This window comes from Girardinichthys multiradiatus, chromosome 11 (genome assembly GCF_021462225.1).
Source record: "Girardinichthys multiradiatus isolate DD_20200921_A chromosome 11, DD_fGirMul_XY1, whole genome shotgun sequence".
In the NCBI taxonomy this organism is placed as follows: Eukaryota; Metazoa; Chordata; class Actinopteri; order Cyprinodontiformes; family Goodeidae; genus Girardinichthys; species Girardinichthys multiradiatus.
Window position 1 is genome coordinate 13,754,087 of NC_061804.1, and position 21,487 is coordinate 13,775,573.

General features: G+C 39.7%; 1 protein-coding gene across 1 annotated transcript in view; it reads right to left on the reverse strand.

Annotated features, from left to right (window-relative positions):
- rapgef6 (Rap guanine nucleotide exchange factor (GEF) 6) overlaps positions 1-21,487 on the reverse strand; it is a 183,314-nt gene that overhangs the window by 136,849 nt on the left and 24,978 nt on the right. The window contains exons 2-3 of the mRNA XM_047379122.1: positions 2,377-2,447; positions 565-621 (exon numbers count right to left, since the gene is read on the reverse strand). Of these exons, the coding sequence (XP_047235078.1) occupies positions 565-621; positions 2,377-2,447 (128 nt within the window). The remainder of the gene's footprint in view (positions 1-564; positions 622-2,376; positions 2,448-21,487) is intronic.

Sequence of the window (21,487 nt, forward strand, 5' to 3'; positions counted from 1 at the left end):
ACCGGCATAGGGTCACTGACGCTCGGTGGCGCAGATTGTATGGCAGCCTCACTTTTGTCAGTCAGACAATGTAGTCTATCACTGTCGCTATACAAGTGCAGGCCATTTAAATACAGACCACTTGTGAAACAAACAAATGGAGACTGGAGAATAAGTTCATTTTTCAGCAAAACAACGATTTTAAACATACACCCAAAGAGTGACCATCGAAGGGTTTGGATCATATTCATGTGTTGAAGACCAGACTTGCTTGAAATCTGTATGATTTGATTGAATTGACTTTGTAAAGTGCCTTGAGACGACATGTGTTGTGAATTGCCGCAATACAAATAAAACTGAATTGAACTGAACTTAATTGATTTATCTGCTGAGGTAGCAGCATCAGAGCCAGAGACTTAGAAAAGCTAAGCAAGCTGATAAAGAAGGCTGGCTCTGTTTTAAGGACTGCCCTGGAATGTCTGGTGATGCTTGTGCATATAGGGATTCTTCATAAAATGAAGAACATTATGGACAACCTTGAGCATGTTATGCATGCTACTGTTCATTGATCAAGCTTGTACTTACCAAAACAGGATGTGGTTAGCCTCATGTCTCTCATACCTGGCTGAGGTGCACATCGACCTGAGAGACACAGGCAAAGATGTTAGCTTTTTCTCCCTGAAAGCATCAGTGTACTTCTCGCTCATGCAAACCCATCACAGATCCATCTTGTTTGTTTCCCAGGAGGCATCATGCTAAGAGAATACCTTAACTGAATGGCAGCTTGGTGTAGTAAGATGAATCACTTTTACTTTCTGTGTGCGCAGCCCGACAGCCTAAACCGGAAAAGACTTTGACTGCAGTTTTCCAATAAATCTTAAACTGCTTTTATCTATAGGAGGACACACATTTTTTCCGTCTTTGTTACATTTCCTCAATATTATAGACATGGGTTTAATTGCATCAAATGAGGCTACACATAGAAATGCACGGCTCTTTATAGATTTAAAAGAATTGAAACAATGAACAGAACTTTGTATCGAATGTAGACGGGCACATTTTTGACACAAGCACCTTGGAGAAATATTAATCAAATAAAACTTCTATAGATTTTACTGAAATTTACACAAGGTCCACCGATCAAAATTGCATGTTGCATGTTTGCAGAGGCGAACTGCACTGTTTTTCAAGATGATTTAGTAATTCAGAGACAAAAACAATTTCCAGGAATATTGACGAACATTTTTTGATTGTTTAATAACTGATCCGAACAAACTGACTCCAAATATGGAGCTCTAGAGTTATTCTCAAATCTTCTATGTGCAAATTGGAACATAGCGTACCTTATCATGATAAAAAAAAAAGCATGAAATCTGATCTGTAGATCATCTTTACATGGAAAGAGAAGTTATCTCAGGCTTACCTGTAAACAAATGTTTTTAGACCAAGTATTTGTTTTTTTTTGTCATTTGCACGCATGTCTTGACTGCATGAATGTAAGGAAAAGATTAGGCTGTAGATGGGGGCATAGAAATGGGGATAACACCACCTGGGGCTGTAATGTCATGCCACATGGGTAGATGTGGGAGTTTATCTGTCTTTGTGGACTTTTATTACGCATGAATTTACAGCCAAATTAATTATCATTGTTTAAAACCCAACAGTTTTAAAATATATCAAACATTTTGTTTGACATAGGGACTAGTTATCTCAAACAGAATGAACATTATTAAAAGGTTTTTCATTTTATAATTTATCAGCCGACAAATCCCTTTTTGCTCTAAATGCTCTGTGATCTTATGGCCTCTTCACTAAAAACAGTGGTTTGTTTTTCTGTGTTCTGTGAGATTAATTTTCTATTCCTGAATGATGAAAAGAAACAGCATTCAGTTTCTGTTTCTGTTCTACCATAGCCATACTGAACTATAACTTAATTACAGAGATCTTCATACACTAACTCAGGGATCCTAAACTCCAACCCCAAAGGGCCGGTGGCCTGCAGCTTTCAGAGAAGTCTCTGCTTAAACACACCGAAATCAATCAGTTAGGTCATTAGCATGACTCTATAGAACCACCCTGCAACTTTTAGATGCATACCTTCTCCAACACACCTGAATCAAATGGTAGAATTCCTTCCTCAGCAGGTCATTTCGTTCTGCAGAGGTTCAATAATGAATCATTCATGTGGTTCAGGTGTGTTAGAGAAGGGATGCATCTGAAAGTCACTGGATAGTAGATCTTACGGACTAGACAAGGGCATCATTGAACCAAAGGATAAATTCTCCTAAATATTATAACAGTTTGAAAACACCAACCTAAGGCAAATGTAGCTCTGTAACAGCGTCTTGTTTAGGATAGACAATTTTATTAATCTGAATGTAATTAAAAAAAACTTACCTTAACTGATGTTCCCTTAGGTGCGAGAGGACATCCATGCGGTAGAGTTGGCAATAGATGATGTGTAGGTCCTGCCCAACATAAAGACAAGGGAAACTATTTTTACAAAGGTATCTTTAGAGAAAGCACTGAAACAACTCACCAGTAAAATCTACACAGAATGCATTGATATGTGTTTATTTAAATGTCAAACTGTTTGTTTGATTCAATAATCTGAAGCTGTTCAAATATCAACAGCACTGTATAAACACTTCATGTGCTTTGAGGCACATGAAGTGGCACGACGGTTACCACCTGGCCTGTGTCAAACAGCGACTATCAAGTTGACACCCTCAAAGCAGACAAACGGGCAAACCACTTATGTGTCCACATGACAGCCAGGACACACACACACACACAAACAGCGATATACCTACTCATGGACTTAAAATAGAACTCTATCAGAGAAAGCTGTCAAAACATTTAGAGGACAACAGAGGGTGGACAGGAAGGCAACAGCTTTCTAAGAATATGTGAGATCAAACCAACAGCAAACAATAAACAGGCACACTGCGCAGAAAATGCTAAACTGAGAAAACAGGCTGGTTTAAGAAATCAATTCCCCGTTTCTTTCCTTGCAAGCTATAAGAAAAGTTAAATTCTATGCATAAAACCAAACGCATAGATAGAAAATGGTAGAAAAGGCCTGAGAAATGAATTGAAAAAAATATGTATAGCTTAGTTAACAGGAAATATTAGTTACCTAGTCATTTCTTAAAAGATCAAAATTCAAAAACTGCATGATGCATATTTAGTATTTACAAAAACAGAACAAGAAAACCATGTCTAACTGTCCAGCTTTTAACAGACTTTATAGATCAGTAAGTTGATAGTCTCCACAGAACAGCTGACTGTTCAGATTGTGTATGAAAGTACAAATATAATTCAGACAAAGCCAATTTGTGCTCATTTAATCTAAGTTTACAAATAAAATGCAGTAAAAAAATTATTGATTTGTAAAATGTGTTGATTTTCAGCCCGAATAGTCCTGATCGGTGATCGGAAAAGCAGGAACTCAAAAACCCAAACTTTTATCAATGAACACATTATAACCAAGTGCTAAAAGGTCACCCAAACAACAAGATTTTTTTTTTGCGTGTGGCCTATTTTCTCCTCGCCACACTCTCTGCTGGTGGCCGGTGTCTCTGGCCGCAGGTGAATTGGTGGTTCTCAGTGTCTGGGGCTAGATGCTGCACTGTGACTGCTGGGTGGTTCTCCTGGGGCTTTCTCTGGGGGGGGGGGGGGGGGGGGGGCTCGGGCTCCTCACACTTGGAGGAGCCACAGACATTGCATATTTTTAATGGAGAAACCTTATATACAGAAGTACGCTCACAGTTACACCAACAGGTGTTTAGTTTCAGGTGTTAACAGACAGACAAATGTTCTATATTGAGCCACAGTTACCACCAAATACATCTTGCATTCATTAGTACCGTGCACTTTTCGGTAACAATGATGTTGTTATATATGTTTCTGCAGGTGTAGAAGCAGTCTGTCCTGCATTTTCTTCATCCTTCTTTCTCTCCTCTATTCTTCTCTCCTTCTATCCCTTTTTTCTTTTTGCCTGACCTCTCTCTCGTTCTTGCTTTTTTTTCCTTTACATTTGCATCTCCATTGCAATTGAAATGATCCCAAACCAGTTTCCAATAAAGTTTTGTTTAATATATATCAAGCGGAGCATCATAGCATTAGTCGTAATGCTTAACTTATGGAAGTAAATCTGTTGGGCTTCTTCCTGGCAGTAAGACAACAATTTTGAGTGAAAAAAAACAAAAGCAACGCTCTTTGGTGAGGACGTTTTTACTAAGGGAAGACGACTCAAAGTTAGTAATTTAGTATCAGTGGGGTGACTTTAACAGATAACAGCAAGGCTGAACATATTGCAGAAACGTTGCTATGCTATCATTTTGAGATTTGAACGTCTCTCCATTATGGAATGTTTATTTGCTATCAGAAATCACCAAGTTAAAATAAGAGTTTTCATTCTCAGGATACTGAGAATACACACGGCAGCAGCTGTTTACAGTTACTAATGCTGACTGTGCTAATCATGCTAATCCTTAATATACAATGTTGAAGACAGTTTAAAATGGCAGATTAAATCTTCACAAAAAACAGATCTGAAATCAGCAACAAAAGTCTGATGGGTGCATCTCTACTTTTAAGAGATATCCCCTTTCCTTAGATGGGATTATGGGAAGTGCTTGAAAAGCCTTTGAACGGTTTCTCCTGTTATAAATACCAATGCAAACATTCGAGAAATATTAAGGATTTTGTGACAGTTATCCAAGCCTGATGAACAAAAAGAGGAGCAAGTTTTTTTTTGCCATCAGATCAATTCGGCGCCATTTTACATTTATAACGCTTTAAAACAACATCAAAAGGTTTTTAACACCCAAAAAATGTCCATGTTGCAACACTGTCTGTGTAACTGCCTGATGCAACTATAATCCAGTGTAAAAAGCCAGAATGTAGCCGCTGCTTGAATCGTTACAAGTCCTTTGAAGTTTAACTAGTTAGATGATGATAAAGCTGCACTGGTGAGCTTGGCTTCTTCATCACAAATTCAGTTTTCCCCCCACTGAACTGATGGCTGTCTGAAGCAGATCAATAATAGACATTTAAGATCAGGAGGTACAAGTAAACATTTGTAGCAAGTATGAAAAAAATTTGAAATCTGCATCTACAATATGACTTTTCAAGGGACGAGATGGAGATTTATTAGTTTGTGGGATTATTATTAGGAATGTACCGATATCAAAACTCAGGCCAATGTCAATATCCGATTTTAATAATGCTGTTATGGCCGATAACCGATATTTACCAATATTATATATCATATCTATCTCACTACCCTTTCAACAGTGTGAAAAAACGACCACCACCGACATTGCTTCTCTGCTTCAGTTAAACACCCTACAGTCCTGTACTGCATCACTACCAAATGCCCAAATACCACATGACCAACCCCCTCCCATCCCCTTCCAGAAACACAAACAGCAACAAGATAAATATCGGTTAACATAGTTTTACTTATTGGACCAATACCGATGTCAATGCCGATATATTGTGCGTCCCTAATTATTATAGATAGTGAAAAAAAAGCAGGTGAAAACCTGCTTTTTGGTGTGTATGAGGATGAACGTGAACATGTGGCTTGGTAAACACAGTCAAGCAATGGGAAGTCAGCTTCAGGAAAGGACACTCAACACTGAGAAATGGACAGTTTTTAAATCAACACACCGACACACCTCTGATGTGTTGTTTGCTCAGTCTGACACAGGAAGGAATGTTGGAAAAAGACAGAGAGAGGGAACTGGAGGAGGAAAAATGTAAGCAAAAGGAGACTGAGGTGGAAAAAGGCCAGGAGGGAGTGATGGAGAACAGACAAAGGAAAATACACCAAGAAAAACAAGAGAGGGAGGAAAAAAAAACCTTTGAATGAAAGGTAATGTGATGAAACATATCAGATCAATTCTTGTTCCCAATGTTGTTCTGTTTAATTCAAATTTACCAGACTGGTAGGGCTTTCGAGAAGCATGTAAAGGATATCTGGCACAATACAGGGTAATCTTGGGCTAAAAGCAAACAAATGTGTGAAAGTTTACATATTACAAGCTGAAATTAAAACAAATATGGCATGAAGGGGTTTAATATGTGGCTTTTCTTAATTTTAAAATAAATTTTACAGCTATAAATAATCTTATAAAAATCCTTAGGTTTACAAAAGACATAACAGAAGTAAAGGAGGCGGAACAAGAGTCTAGAAGTCTATTCTAAGCTATTATAAACTACTTGGAGTCCTTGAAATGCAGGTTAATGCTTTACACCCGGAACCCCACATCTATAATTAAGACTCTTATTTTGAAGTATGAAAGGAAGTAGTTCTCATAAACAAACACCTTAATTTCCTTTAATTGTAAGTGAAGACAGGCAAGCTAATAAATTGGGCGATATACAGGTCCTTCTCAAAATATTAGCATATTGTGATAAAGTTCATTATTTTCCATAATGTCATGATGAAAATTTAACATTCATATATTTTAGATTCATTGCACACTAACTGAAATATTTCAGGTCTTTTATTGTCTTAATACGGATGATTTTGGCATACAGCTCATGAAAACCCAAAATTCCTATCTCACAAAATTTGCATATCATTAAAAGGGTCTCTAAACGAGCTATGAACCTAATCATCTGAATCAACGAGTTAACTCTAAACCTGCAAAAGATTCCTGAGGCCTTTAAAACTCCCAGCCTGGTTCATCACTCAAAACCCCAATCATGGGTAAGACTGCCGACCTGACTGCTGTCCAGAAGGCCACTATTGACACCCTCAAGCAAGAGGGTAAGACACAGAAAGAAATTTCTGAACGAATAGGCTGTTCCCAGAGTGCTGTATCAAGGCACCTCAGTGGGAAGTCTGTGGGAAGGAAAAAGTGTGGCAGAAAACGCTGCACAACGAGAAGAGGTGACCGGACCCTGAGGAAGATTGTGGAGAAGGGGCGATTCCAGACCTTGGGGGACCTGCGGAAGCAGTGGACTGAGTCTGGAGTAGAAACATCCAGAGCCACCGTTACAGGCGTGTGCAGGAAATGGGCTACAGGTGCCGCATTCCCCAGGTCAAGCCACTTTTGAACCAGAAACAGCGGCAGAAGCGCCTGACCTGGGCTACAGAGAAGCAGCACTGGACTGTTGCTCAGTGGTCCAAAGTACTTTTTTCGGATGAAAGCAAATTCTGCATGTCATTCGGAAATCAAGGTGCCAGAGTCTGGAGGAAGTCTGGGGAGAAGGAAATGCCAAAATGCCAGAAGTCCAGTGTCAAGTACCCACAGTCAGTGATGGTCTGGGGTGCCGTGTCAGCTGCTGGTGTTGGTCCACTGTGTTTTATCAAGGGCAGGGTCAATGCAGCTAGCTATCAGGAGATTTTGGAGCACTTCATGCTTCCATCTGCTGAAAAGCTTTATGGAGATGAAGATTTCATTTTTCAGCACGACCCGACACCTGCTCACAGTGCCAAAACTACTGGTAAATGGTTTACTGACCATGGTATCACTGTGCTCAATTGGCCTGCCAACTCTCCTGACCTGAACCCCATAGAGAATCTGTGGGATATTGTGAAGAAAACGTTGAGAGACTCAATACCCAACACTCTGGATGAGCTAAAGGCCGCTATCGAAGCATCCTGGGCCTCCATAAGACCTCAGCAGTGCCACAGGCTGATTGCCTCCATGCCACACCGCATTGAAGCAGTCATTTCTGCAAAAGGATTCCCGACCAAGTATTGAGTGCATAACTGTACATGATTATTTGAAGGTTGACGCTTTTTGTATTAAAAACACTTTTCTTTTATGGGTCGGATGAAATATGCTAATTTTGTGAGATAGGAATTTTGGGTTTTCATGAGCTGTATGCCAAAATCATCCGTATTAAGACAATAAAAGACCTGAAATATTTCAGTTAGTGTGCAATGAATCTAAAATATATGAATGCTAAATTTTCATCATTACATTATGGAAAATAATTAACTTTATCACAATATGCTAATATTTTGAGAAGGACCTGTAGTGTATCTAGAGAAGTCAAACCTGGACAGCTTGCAGATTTTTTACTAGAGTTTGTGATTTCATTTTATTAAAAAAAAATCTTTATTCCTCTCCAGAATTTCAACAGATAACTAATACATTGCTTTGTTTTTTTAAAAGTCTCCTGGAACAGGAACAGGTTAGTTGTATACAGGGGTCCAATCATTAAGGAAAAATAGCTTTACCTCACAGCCAGCGCAGCAGTGAGTGCTAAACTCTTTTTACTGATCCAAAGGCAGAGAGATGGTGAGTTGACGGCATGCAAAGGCTAATTCAGAGCAGCAAGAAAGTGAAAGCATATTGACTTTAAATCTCCGTTAACTGGGTTAGTGAGCACAAGAATCTACTCCTGTTGAGCTGCAGAGCATACATGGCTAAGACACAATGCCCTTATGCAGTGGGTGGTGTGGGGAGAAAAGGGATGCGGGCCAGACAGACACAAGCCCCACCTAGACTTGGTACATTAGTGGGTTCCTGACCTATCCTAAACACGTTGCCTGATTCAAAATAAACCTCACGTCTACCAGCAATTCTGTGCGCGATGTTTACTGCAGCCATCTTACCCAGAAGCCAGAAGATTATTCAACTCTGGACAGAATGAGCATTACAGCCACTATTAGAATGATTACAACTGGAGACACCATGGACACCAACTGTCCCCATTCAATGCATTGATCAACCTAAAGCAGGTCATCAGTGGGCTGCAGGATGTCAGAGGATGGGATGTCTGCTCCTCTGTGGTTGCCCCAGGATGGGAGGGTAACATGATAACAGCTAGCCAGTGTTGTCCTCTCTGACCCGTCAATACATGCAGATGTACAGTGTACTGGTTGGATCTGACCTCAAAGAGTGGTGGTTATGACTTGACTTTCACACTTGTCTGCACTTGTATGGCACTTGATCAAGTCAGAGGACTCCAAGGAGCTTTACACTATAATCAGTCATCCACCCTTTCATACACACATTCACACACTGACAGTGGTAAGCTACATTGTAGCCACAGCTGCCCTGGGCCAGACTGACAGCAGTGGGGTTTCCATACAATCAGCCACAACGACTGAAATAGACAGAGCAGGGATTCAAACCAGCAGTCCACCGGTTACAGGACGAAGCTGAGCCACCGTCGTCCAGTCATAATAGTGTTCAGAGTGAAAAATAAACAAATTATTTGCATTCATATTTATTTCTATTCTGCTCATGTATGTTAGTCCTTGCTGCATATAAACACAATTTGTTTATATAATATGAAGGAAAAAAATAGTAAAAATAACCTAACATATAAAACATAAAATGCATAAAAACATTCATTGGTGTACGAAACATCTAACTGGTCAGTGAGTGTGAATATCAAAGCAGGGTCTCCCATTTCATTATCTTGATGACCACGTGCCATGCATCATGGCTGTGTTGTCCTTACCCTGCATCAGTAGAGCAGAGCAACATTCCTCACGGACTCCTGACCTCTAGTCCGTCCTCCCCTGAGACTAATGAGGTGGCCTTACGACCCCATCTGTGATTAGGACGTCAAAACTTCAGGAAAGACATGCAGTAACTCATCACCAGCTGAGGCTAAGCTTTTCGGGTTTTCTGTATTTTTTTGTGTAAGTGCAGTTCATTTGGATTCCTTCGGTGCAGGAAAAACAAACTCAATCAACAAATCACAGAAGCCTGACTAGCATGTTCATTGTTGCCATTTTGAATCAAACTAAGAGATGACTAGATGATTAAGAACTCCCCTCAGAATAAATAGAATCCACAGGTATGTAATTAGTATAAATAGAGCTGCTCTATGAAGGCCTCAGAGATTTATTATAGAATATCAGCAAACAACAACTTAATGAAACACTCCAGACAAGTCAGGAATCTGTCAGTGCTGTTCAATTCATCCTCTGAAAAGCTAGAAGCTGCACAAGAATTTAGATTTTGAAATAGGTTAACAGTAAGGCAGGAGAAAACCCCTTAACATACAGCCAAAGCTACAATGGAGTGGCTTAGATCAAAGCATATTCACGTGTTAGTCAAAGTTCAGACCTAGATTTATTGAGAATCTGTGGCAAGTCTTGAAAACTGATAGAGCAACTCCACTGAGACCAGTACATTTTAACTATATGCAACCATTACAGTGTTGATATATCATCAACATCAGCTTTATTTAGATGGCAGTTCATAACAAACACGTTGTACCAAAGTTCAGCAAGAACAATAAAAGTAATCTCATAAGAGCAGTAAAAACACACTAAACTAAGCAGACAACATAAAGACGACAGTATAAAAAATGGGGCACAATAAAAACATCATTTAATAAAAACATGTCAAGCTCTACTTCATTTAAAAGCCAAAAAATAGAGGTGGGTCTATAAAAGTGTTTTAAAAGTCTCTATATGGATAATTAAGGACCACTGAATCAGAAGAAAAACGTTTTTACCAAACTGTACAAATTGCTAAAAATCAGTTAAGGGAAATAAACCCATAATAATAGAAATAATGGCAATCAATGCAGAGAGCTGACCATTAATTCTGTGCTGCTTTAGCTTGCTAGTCTGGTGACAAGTGACAGATAAAGTGCTGCTGCCACCTACTGGCAGACATCGGCAAGAATTTGACCAGCAGTTGTTACATATCTGCAGCACTGACATGGAGATGGAGTTTGGATCTTTATCTGGTGATGTTGCTTTATCCCCCTGGAAGTCACAGCATCTCTCTAAATCTGGCAGGATACTGATGTTATGACATGTGGCTGGAGTATGTTTTATTCATGCCTAAAGAAGCTCTGGTAGCACAGAGCCGGACTGGTCACAAATAAGCTAGTTCATTCCAAAGCTTTTTATACGCTGCCTTTTTATTGATTTCATATTAAAAACCAGTACAGCCAGACAGACTTTGAATCAAATAATATATCTCTTGAGAAGAAAACAGAATAATTAGAACAGTTTAATTAAAGAAATTCTGTTCCTTGTTTAGGAAAACGTGATCACTTTTCAGGAATAAACCAGGTCTTGTTCCCAGCTTCAAGGACCATACAATCAGCCAGCCACCCACACCCACATTCACCAGAAAGTACAGCATGCCTGTCGGTTCTGTCAACAACACAGAGAGGACATTGTCGACGGACTCTACAACAGGGCCTTTCAAGCCAAAAGAACAAACGGCTAAGCTGACATCCTGCCTTCATGACTTTCAGACAAAATTGACCACCAGGTTCCCAAGAGTCTGTGTCAACACTCTACTGGGATATTGAGTAAAAGCCTTAAAGGCAGGACTTCAATGCTTAACTGTGGTAAAGCACCACATTTGATCCACATAGTACTGATGTAGAGCTATTAAAAAAACGATCCAAGTGATTTCCCAGATAGAAAAACACACTTATTTGTAGAGATTATAGATTTAATCAAAGGCAACCAGCTTAAGTTTGGTTTTCTTTTTTATAGCTGAGGATGAGGAGAGGGAATGTGAATGTGAGAACTGAAAATGTCTAATTTCGGTTTCTGCAGCCAACAGAGAGACAGTAAACAGAAATGAAAGATTGTCTGCAGGTGGGTAACAAAGAGGACTTAGTGTGAGTGCTCTCTAATGTACCATAAATCTGAGCATACTGGTGGGTGGAAGTAATACGCAGAGCTGCAGCTGAAGCAAGCAAGTTAAAGGCATACTGTCTCCAAGATTAGTGCAAGAAAACCAAAGAAATCAAACATGACAGACCAGGTTAATGGTTGGGATGACTGATATTATTACTGAACCGAATGGCTTTTGGTATCATGGTGACACCTGACAGACCGTTCGTCTGAGGGCTTAGAGCAGGCTTGGACCAGTTTCCGGTATCAAGGGATACAAAGGTTTTAAACAGTTTCACAACAAGAATTTCCCATCTACAGTACAGACCAAACGTTTGGACACACCTTCTCATTCAAAGAGTTCTTTATTTTCATGACTATGAATATTGTAGCTTCACACTGAAGGAATCAAAACTATGAATTAACACATGTGGAATTATATACTGAACAAAAAAGTGTGAAACCACTGAAAATATGTCTTATATTCTAGGTTCTTCAAAGTAGTCACCTTTTGCTTTGATTACTGCTCCACATACTCTTGGCATTCTGTTGATGACCTTCAAGAGGTAGTCACCTGAAATGGTTTTCCAACCATCTTGAAGGAATTCCCAGAGATGCTTAGCACTTGTTGGCCCTTTTGCCTTCACTCTGCAGTCCAGCTCACCCCAAACCATCTCGATTGGGTTAAGGTCCGGTGACTGTGGAGGCCAGGTCATCTGGCGCAGCACCCCATCACTCTCCTTCTTGGTCAAATAGCCCTTACACAACCTGGAGGTGTGTTTGGGGTCATTGTCCTGTTGAAAAATAAATGATGGTCCAACTAAACGCAAACCGGATGGAATAGCATGCCGCTGCAAGATGCTGTGGTAGCCATGCTGGTTCAGTATGCCTACAATTTTGAATAAATACCCAACAGTGTCTCCAGCAAAGCACCCCCACACAATCACACCTCTTCCTCCATGCTTCACGATGGGAACCAGGCATGTAGAGTCCATTCGTTCACCTCTTCTGCATTGCACAAAGACACGGTGGTTGGAACCAAAGATCTCAAACTTGGACTCATCAGACCAAAGCACAGATTTCCACTGGTCTAATGTCCATTCCTTGTGTTCTTTAGCCCAAACAAGTCTCTTCTGCTTGTTGCCTGTCCTCAGCAATGGTTTCCTAGCAGCTATTTTACCATGAAGGCCTGATTCACACAGTCTCCTCTTTACAGTTGTTCTAGAGATGTGTCTGCTGCTAGAACTCTGTGTGGCATTGACGTGTTCTCTAATCTGAGCTGCTGTTAACCTGCGATTTCTGAGGCTGGTGACTCGGATGAACTTATCGTACGCAGCAGAGGTGACTCTTGGTCTTCCTTTCCTGGGGCGGTCCTCATGTGAGCCAGTTTCTTTGTAGCGCTTGATGGTTTTTGCGACTGCACTTGGGGACACTTTCAAAGTTTTCCCAATTGTTCGGACTGACTGACCTTCATTTCTTAAACTAATGATGGCCACTCGTTTTTCTTTACTTAGCTGCTTTTTTCTTGCCATAATACAAATTCTAACAGTCTATTCAGTAGGACTATCAGCTGTGTACTGTATCCACCTCCTGCACAACACAACTGATGGTCCCAACCACATTTATAAGGCTTGAAATCCCACTTATTAAACCTGACAGGGCACACCTGTGAAGTGAAAACCATTTCAGGTGACTACCTCTTGAAGCTCATCAACAGAATGCCTAGAGAGTGCGGAGCAGTAATCAGAGCAAAAGGTGACTACTTTGAAGAACCTAGAATATAAGACATATTTTCAGTTGTTTCACACTTTTTTGTTCAGTATATAATTCCACATGTGTTAATTCATAGTTTTGATGCCTTCAGTGTGAAGCTACAATATTCATAGTCATGGAAATAAAGAACTCTTTGAATGAGAAGGTGTGTCCAAACTTTTTGGTCTGTACTGTATATATTTCTACTGATTAAAGTAGTGATACTTCAATCAGGCTTTTCCTGTTCTGCCTTACACCCATTTCCAGTTTTCTTCTATGTAATTTCCACCAAAGTGATTCCAGTGTTTAGAAAGACCTGGTGCTAGAGCCAATTCTTAACTGTTTTTTTAAACTAACTGGTTTGATTTCCCACATGTGTAGATGGTGCTCCCTCTTTGGACAAAGATTAGGAGGTCTTCAAACCTGAAATCTCCAAATCACTTAAGATTTACACAGAGAAACTTGCAAAATGCTGCTCAGAAGGATTTGGTTTCATGTTGACATGCCTTTTTTTGAAAATATAAATGAAAACAGATGAATATATTTTTAAATAAGACTCTTTTAGCGTTGTTTTATTATCTTTTCCGAGATGTCCGCTACATTTCCTAGCCACTACAACAAAAACGGTTTGGTCCGAGGATGCACGAACATGCTGGAATTAAAATAAATGAAAATACATGCTATTGAACCTTTAGTTGTTGTCATTTAAAAAAAATAAAGTGACTGTTAAAAATAGATTATGGCAGGATATTTTTCACCCTGTCAGTCAGGATGACTGACAACGAAAAAGCCTAGCGCCGATAAGCAATCACTGGCACCAGCTTAGCACTGGAATCAAGTTTGTTGGATGAAGGGCTTTTAAGGTCTGAGCTGCTGATTTAGAGCTTTTCCCCATGCTGTCCTCAGTTATGGGGAGCCTACAGTAACAAAGCACTGCCCATCCCTCACCTATTGCTGTGCATTGCTGGTCAGTCGGTGGAAAGAAGGCTTTTAGACTTTTCTCAAGGTTACAAAAACAGATTTGGCTGTTTGAAAATATTTCCAATCAAAACAAATTAACCTGATGAGTCACCTGAGAGCTCCAGCTATCAGTCTTATCACTCTCACACCATTTCAAAACTACTGTTGCGAAACTATGAGCAGCATAACTGTTCAGCAACCAACTGTAGGACAATCCCCAATATGGATGTACATTTTGGGTTCTAAACATATGCAACCAAAAAGGTGTATGTCTGCTTTCAAACACACGAGTGGTATCCCACTCTTAATCGAGGGGGTTTAAGATGACATATAATAGCTTTAACAGTCCTGAGAAGGCTTTCAACAAGGTTTAGGAGGGTGTTTATGGAATTCCTAACCATTTTTCAATTTGCATTTTTTGAGGTCAGACAGTGGTGTTGGACAAGGAGGCCTAAATCTCAGTCTTCGTTCTGATTATTCACGAAAGTGCCTGGTTGAGCTCAAAAATCTCTGCAGCCCAGCCAGATTCTTCCACATCAAATTTGCCCATCCACGTCTTCATAGACCTTGTTTTGTGCACTGGTGCACAGTCATGTTGGAACAAGATAGGGCCAATCCTTAAACTGTTACCACAAAGTTGGGAGCCAAAAGTTGTCCATAAAGTCTTGGTATTAGGAAGCATTAAAAGTTCCTTGCCTAAGAACTAAGTGACCGTTAAACTTTACATTTGATCCAAGGCAGTCAAGCAACAGAACGTCTCCTGACAACTGCCAAACCCAGACTTGTTCATTGGATTGCCAGACAGAGAGGCAAATTAGTTACTTCAGAGAACACATCTTGGTGATGTAAGGCTTGGATGCAGCTGCTCACTCATGGAAGCCCTGTCCATGAAGCTCTCTACACATTGTTCTAGAGCTAATCTGAAGGCTACATGAAGCCCTCGAAGCAAGTCAGGAGTTAGAATTGTGAGCATTGATCATAGCATTTTATGCTTTATACCTTCGATCAAATGCTTTACTTGCGATAATGTAAATGTAAACTTTCCTCCTGACCACAACCCTGCTTAACCTCCTCCTCTTATCCCCACACTTGGCCGTGCCTCTCAGTGTCTCTTGGGACTGTCCGCTTTGGTGGCATTTTTCTAAATTTGCTTTTACATCGGGTTTAGTTCCACTTTAAAAGGTTTATCAGTTACTTTTCTATTCTATTTTGCTATTTCTGTACCAATAGCTAAACTCCTAGTAACATAAATTCACAGTTTATAACTCATATCTTAAAGCATGACTACAGAAGAGGCACAGTTTCACTAAAAGGCATTCAAATTGCGAAGCCAAATGTGACATCAATATTCCCAAAGCTCTAACTTTAAACTAAAAAAGTTTATATATAGTAAAAGTCTTGACTGGATCATCACCCACAGAAACTCAGCGAGAATTTCGTGCTTCACAGCCTCATCGCTGTCAGCATCACTGAGACATTTCAAGTGCACCTGGCGCAATAGGACTTCCTCTTTTCGTTCCCTGTTCATCTAATGGGAAAAATAACCTTTTTTTCCAGCAGTAAATTCATTTCTGTGACCACAAACAGAAATGTTAAACAGGTTTTCTTTAAATTCGAATCAGACGAGTTAAACAAACATGAATATGCTGCGAATCATGTCAGGCAAGAGCTGACACTAGTTGACGCCTGCCAAGCAGAAACACTGAAAACAGATTGTGTACAGAGAAAGCCCCAGAGAGTTCCCACACAATAAAAACTTTGGAACTGGGTTCATAAAAAACCCAGTGACGACAGTTGTGGCGCTGGTGGTGGCGAATAGAATGGAAAGCGGAGGAAGGAGGGAGGCAGAAAGTAAAAGGAGCAAGGCAAGACACAAATAAAATATTTTAGACTTAAACCTTCACGTATGTCGCTGTCAAACCACTAACAAAGCCTGTGGAGTTCAAGAAATTGCTTATATAACAGAAGAAAGATTTGCATCAAAAGATGCAACCTTTAGACCATTGCATTGGCATTTCTGGCTATGAATTAGAACAGCTTATGACTGCTTAACTAGCACATAAAGAGGGTGAGGAGCGAGCCTTGCTCAGAAAGCACAACACCAGCTGCCATCTTTTCACCAGCCAAACCAAATATCCACACACATGCGCACAAAACGCTGCCATACACAGAAATGGAAAATCTGATGCTATATGTAACCTAAGCTCCAGTTCTTTCTGCAGAAATGAAACCAGTATATAGGAGGTTTCCTTTAAGTTTGCTGGTTTTATCTGATCTTTGCCTTGTTGAAGTTGTTTCTGTATTGCTTGTTATATGACAGCTGGGCATGTTGTTTCTAAGCTCTAAGGAAAAAACAAAAGATGTTCATTTTTCTAGCCACAGGCTTTAGGGACACAGTAAAACAAATGATCTTTTCCTTTTCTGCTGGACCTTGTGATGGACAGAACAGCACAGAGATGTTTGAGGTATCTTCAAAGCAGCCGGTTGGACACAAAACAACACACTGAGCTGTTCTGCAGCCCAGACAGAGCTCAGCTGGCAAGCAAAGACTGGGGGAGGACTGTGAAGTTTAGGCAAGCGCACAAACACAAAACATGAAGAAGCATGTAAGCAAACCGCTGCAGCTCTGGATCTCTGCAGCAGGCAAATTAAAGCAGGTGAGAAATGCATAGCTGTCATCACCACAGGCAGGCTGTCGTAGAACCAGCTTATGGATACAGCTGGACTCTTTCATCAGTGTATTCAGACAGGCAGCTCGGTTTCTGATCCATCAGTAGGATCAATGTACTGGTGTTTTTGGTTTACTTTTGTACTGCAAAAATTAACTTTAATCTCAATAAAAAAGTTGGATAAAAACATTCAGGACAATGACAAAACAGCTCCGCACATGAGCATGTGGCCTGCGCAAACATTCAAATATAGGTTGAATACATTTGAATGAAAAATAGAGCACTGTGTCAAGCTGAATCACACTTGAAGCCCTTTAGACATCCAGCTGATCTACCACGACACACCAAACACACACAAATCTCTCCCGAATGGCTTCTAATCTGTGTACACACAACCCGACACAAAGTACAGCAGATGTGTGGTTTACAAGTCTGTATAACTCGGCTCAGTGACTAAGGGATTCGCCCACAGCGGCTGATGAGGAAACACTTTCTCTTACTTTGTACTTAAAACTTTCCCAGGCTTTGGACAAACAGATTTCCTGCCTTAAAAATCAGACAAGTAAAAAAAAAAGATAAATGCAGTCCAATAAACTCTATTGAACAAGTCAGATTATATTTAATACTCAACATTTTTATGTGAACTAGAGAAGAAATGATGAAACTAGTTGCCAACAAAAGACAAAGTTACCTATTTGGGGATTATTTTGGCTTTAAACCGGTAAAAGAGGCACACCACAGGATGCAACTAAAGCAGTGTCCTGCTTGTGCAGACGTATAGTGCTATTAAGAAACTTAATGGCAGAACATAGTCGGGCGTACTCTGAGCAGCACGGACGTTTGAGGCTTCATAGTTGAGTGTACCAATTTTCTACATTTCCTTCACTTTCTGCCATGGCGTCATCGAACAGAGAAGGCATTACCAATTTGCCGTGTGGCTTTGGAAAAACAAAAAGAAAAGAAGGTAGCGTTAAATAAACCAGACGAAGAAGGGCAATACACCTGTCAGTGCGATGCAGAGTGGCAGTGATGCTGCGCGTACCATCTGCTCAGAGCAGTGTGTGACATATTAAACACTTTTCCACGTCGAGCAGTTTATTGTGTGACACCGCGTAGGAGGTCTGCTTTGAGTCCACGCGGACTCCGTGCCTACATCCGCGGAGTCAAGTTGGTTACACACGACTATGTTTTGCCCTTAACCCATAGGCCAAAAAAAAAAAGATACAGTTCTTACAAAAATGGCTGGTGAAGGTCGCCGCCTATCGTCGATGGAGGATAAATTTGTAAAATCGCCCAACCTAAGTGCATTTTATACCAACTTATTTATGATTACAAAATTACTGTATAAAATATGTGGTATGGAAAACCATTTTGCACATAGATCACATGATGATTGAGTGAAGATGGTTCTGCTTCGATAAATAACCTATGGGGATTGGTACTGCACTAAATCAAAATCAGCATGAGAATAGCTGCATTTCAAGTGTTCAAATTCTTTTAATAATATTGGAAATCATGTAAATTCACTCAGATTTTATATTTACTAACAGATTCTTAACCATTCTTTAAGTAGATGATCTGCATAAAGTAGTTGCATAAAGTAGTAAACCTGCAGTGCAGTTTAACCAAATGACAAGTGTTGTTAAGTGTGTTGTTTTTCCACAATAACTAGCAAAATTATAACCCTTGATGTTATGTAGGCACTGCGAAAAACAAGTCTTTGGATTATGTGGGTTTGTTCCTATCAGTCATATTTAGAGATGCAGGGAAAAACATTTGAAATATGAATTTTCACACAAGAACAAAGTCATGGCGAGGTGGGGAAGAGCTGACTTCCCGTCTGGCTTTTCATTCCAAGCAACAGAAGTGGTTTTTGGCATTCGTCTCTAAGGCAGGAATGTAGTTCGCACAAGTCGATGTCAACACGCTTCTTGTTTTCATTTAAGGGATACACAGCCTCAACACTCCTGTTGAAAGTTAACTCCACCTTCAAAACACGATTAAATCTCTGACACAAGTTCATTACACTTTGTGATAGGCTAGAAAAGGAACTGAAACATCATGAATGAAGGTTAAAGAAATACTCTCAAAGAGGTTAAGAACTTGAAAAATATCTTGTAACACCAAAAATCAAAGCTGCGTTCCACTTTTTAGAAGTTTTGGTTTGAGATTGTTTTAAAAGACTCAATGCAAAGAGTCTAAATGGCACACAAATGTATTACTAAATTAATTGTTCTTTCAAGATCAGAGATGTTACAGAGAAAAGAGATGAAATAGCTGAGGGCAGAGGTAGTCAGCCGCCTGAGGTTTGTGTACAGTTGTGGACAGTGACTCAGTGTTTCCACAATGGGATCTGCTGAACAAGAGGCCTCCCACAACACTGCCTCTGTCAGCGCTTCAGACCTAATCGTGCTGAATGGGAACAGCTGGTATCCAGTCGGAATCAAATGGATGTAATGAGAGAGTTGATGCTCTCTCCCAAACTCTTAGCGGGTTACAGCTGGGTGGGAAATAATCCTCCTGTGTTCTCCAAAAACAGGTAGATCTCCATACCCTTCATTTTAGATAAATGATTTGTCATTTTCTGAAACTGAAGACAACTTCAGATCAGAGCTTGAATGCTGTCGAGGAAAGAAAAACAGTAAAACACTGGGATACTTATAACTTTAAGTCCACTGAAGGTGGTTTTCAATCCACAACACAGAAAACATAAATGACCTGGGTCTGTTTTTGGAAAGTTCACAGTCGTGAAAAATTAGGACACACCATTAAATATTCAGTTCTTCCAAACGAAATATTTACATAGTAAAATCTAATCTTTGTATTTATCTCTGAAAGAGAAAGAATAAAACATTTAATTTACTTTATGCATTACACTAAAAATATCAAAATAAATGTATTAGGTTAGGGTGAGGACAGCCTACCCTCTAAAAGCCAGGGTTATCCCCTTTGGCAAAAAATAAGTTCGGTGAAACCGACATATCTCCAACAACTGCCTGATTTTGCCAGAATCCTAATCTTTAGCTGTGAAATGTTTACAGGGTTTCTTACATGATCAGCCCGTTTCAAGTCACACCACAGCATCTCAGGCCAAAATCCTTCACTGGACCCTGAGGTGTTTTTGTTTTGTTTTTTTACAGATTGTCCAACATTTTCCTCAAGCACCATGTGACATATACTAGAATTATTGGTGGTCCACATAATACAATCTTAGACTCATCTGTCCAAAAATCATTTTCCCAGATGTCACCTTTTTTGCCTCTAGTCTCTCTGGCTCATTTCAATCTGGCCTTCAGATAGCCTGCTGCAGATCTACTGATGACATTTAAAGGTTTTTGCAACCTGATTTGGCTTAGTTTGAATAACATTTAAAAGTTACTCAATGCAAACCACACAATGAAGTGAAAAATAATTAAAAAAAAGACTAGAGATGCACAAGAAACAAACAGAATCGCCTGGTTTTCATCTTCACAAGCCCTTACCGACAATCGATCAGTCAGAAGCTCAGAAATCCTTTTTACAATAACTGAACCAACTAAACATAAGCCAAAGAAAGCAAAGAAACGTAAGATGTCAGCTATTTGGAAGATAACCATATCCTGCAGCAGGTTAGGACATGTCTGAAGTGAATTTATGGTGCAAGAAAGAGCCAAAGGCAAAGCAGAGCGACATTTTTATTTTTGGCTCGAATTAGTGAAATAAAATAACCTTTTAATTAGAATCCAATTTATTGAGATACACCTGTATTTATGAAAGCAGTGGTACCCTGACAGTTAGCTCTTTATTTGATTTTTGCAATAATATTTCAACTTGCACATCTTCCTAACATAGTGCATCCCTAAAGTGAGTTTTTGACTGCAAGAACCAAACAGAAATAATTAATACTCTGAAATCTTTGATGATCCTGGATTTTCCTTCAGTTCCAGCTTAGTGGATGAACGTTAACACCATAAACGTCAGTTAAATTAGATGAATAAAAAGCTAGTGACCAAGGAAAAACTATATGATAAGAATTTTGATCAAATATTCTTCATGTTTTAATATACTGCTAGCTCCTAGAATACCATTTTTCTTTGATTATGTTTAAAGAAATGTACCTACATATGAAAGAGTTGTAGCGAAGGCACACTTTCTTTCCAGGCCAGAAAAGTTGAGGAGATGTGCAGCATGAGAAAAAAACAACCCTGAACCCAGAAAAAGACAGAACTACTGACTTGTCAATCAATAACATCCAATTTAAATTGATCTTAGTTTGTCGGAGATCAATAATTGGGTAGAGGAGGTCCCTCAGACACAGCAGTGTGCTTCACCATCAATGTTTCATACAAGCTTCAGTTGTTCTTAATATTTTAGTTATCAAGGTCAAAACAAAAAGGTAAGCAAGTTGACTTGAAGAGAACTCATCAACTTATTTTACTGGTTCTGTTCCTCTGTGTATCGGTGCTGGCCTGGCTACTGAAAGGAATGCTGCTGTTGTTGACTACGGTCCAGTTTCAGAGGGATTTACTGGAAAGAGTGGCCCGTGCTCTACTGAAAGTACCACACACGGAGAGGC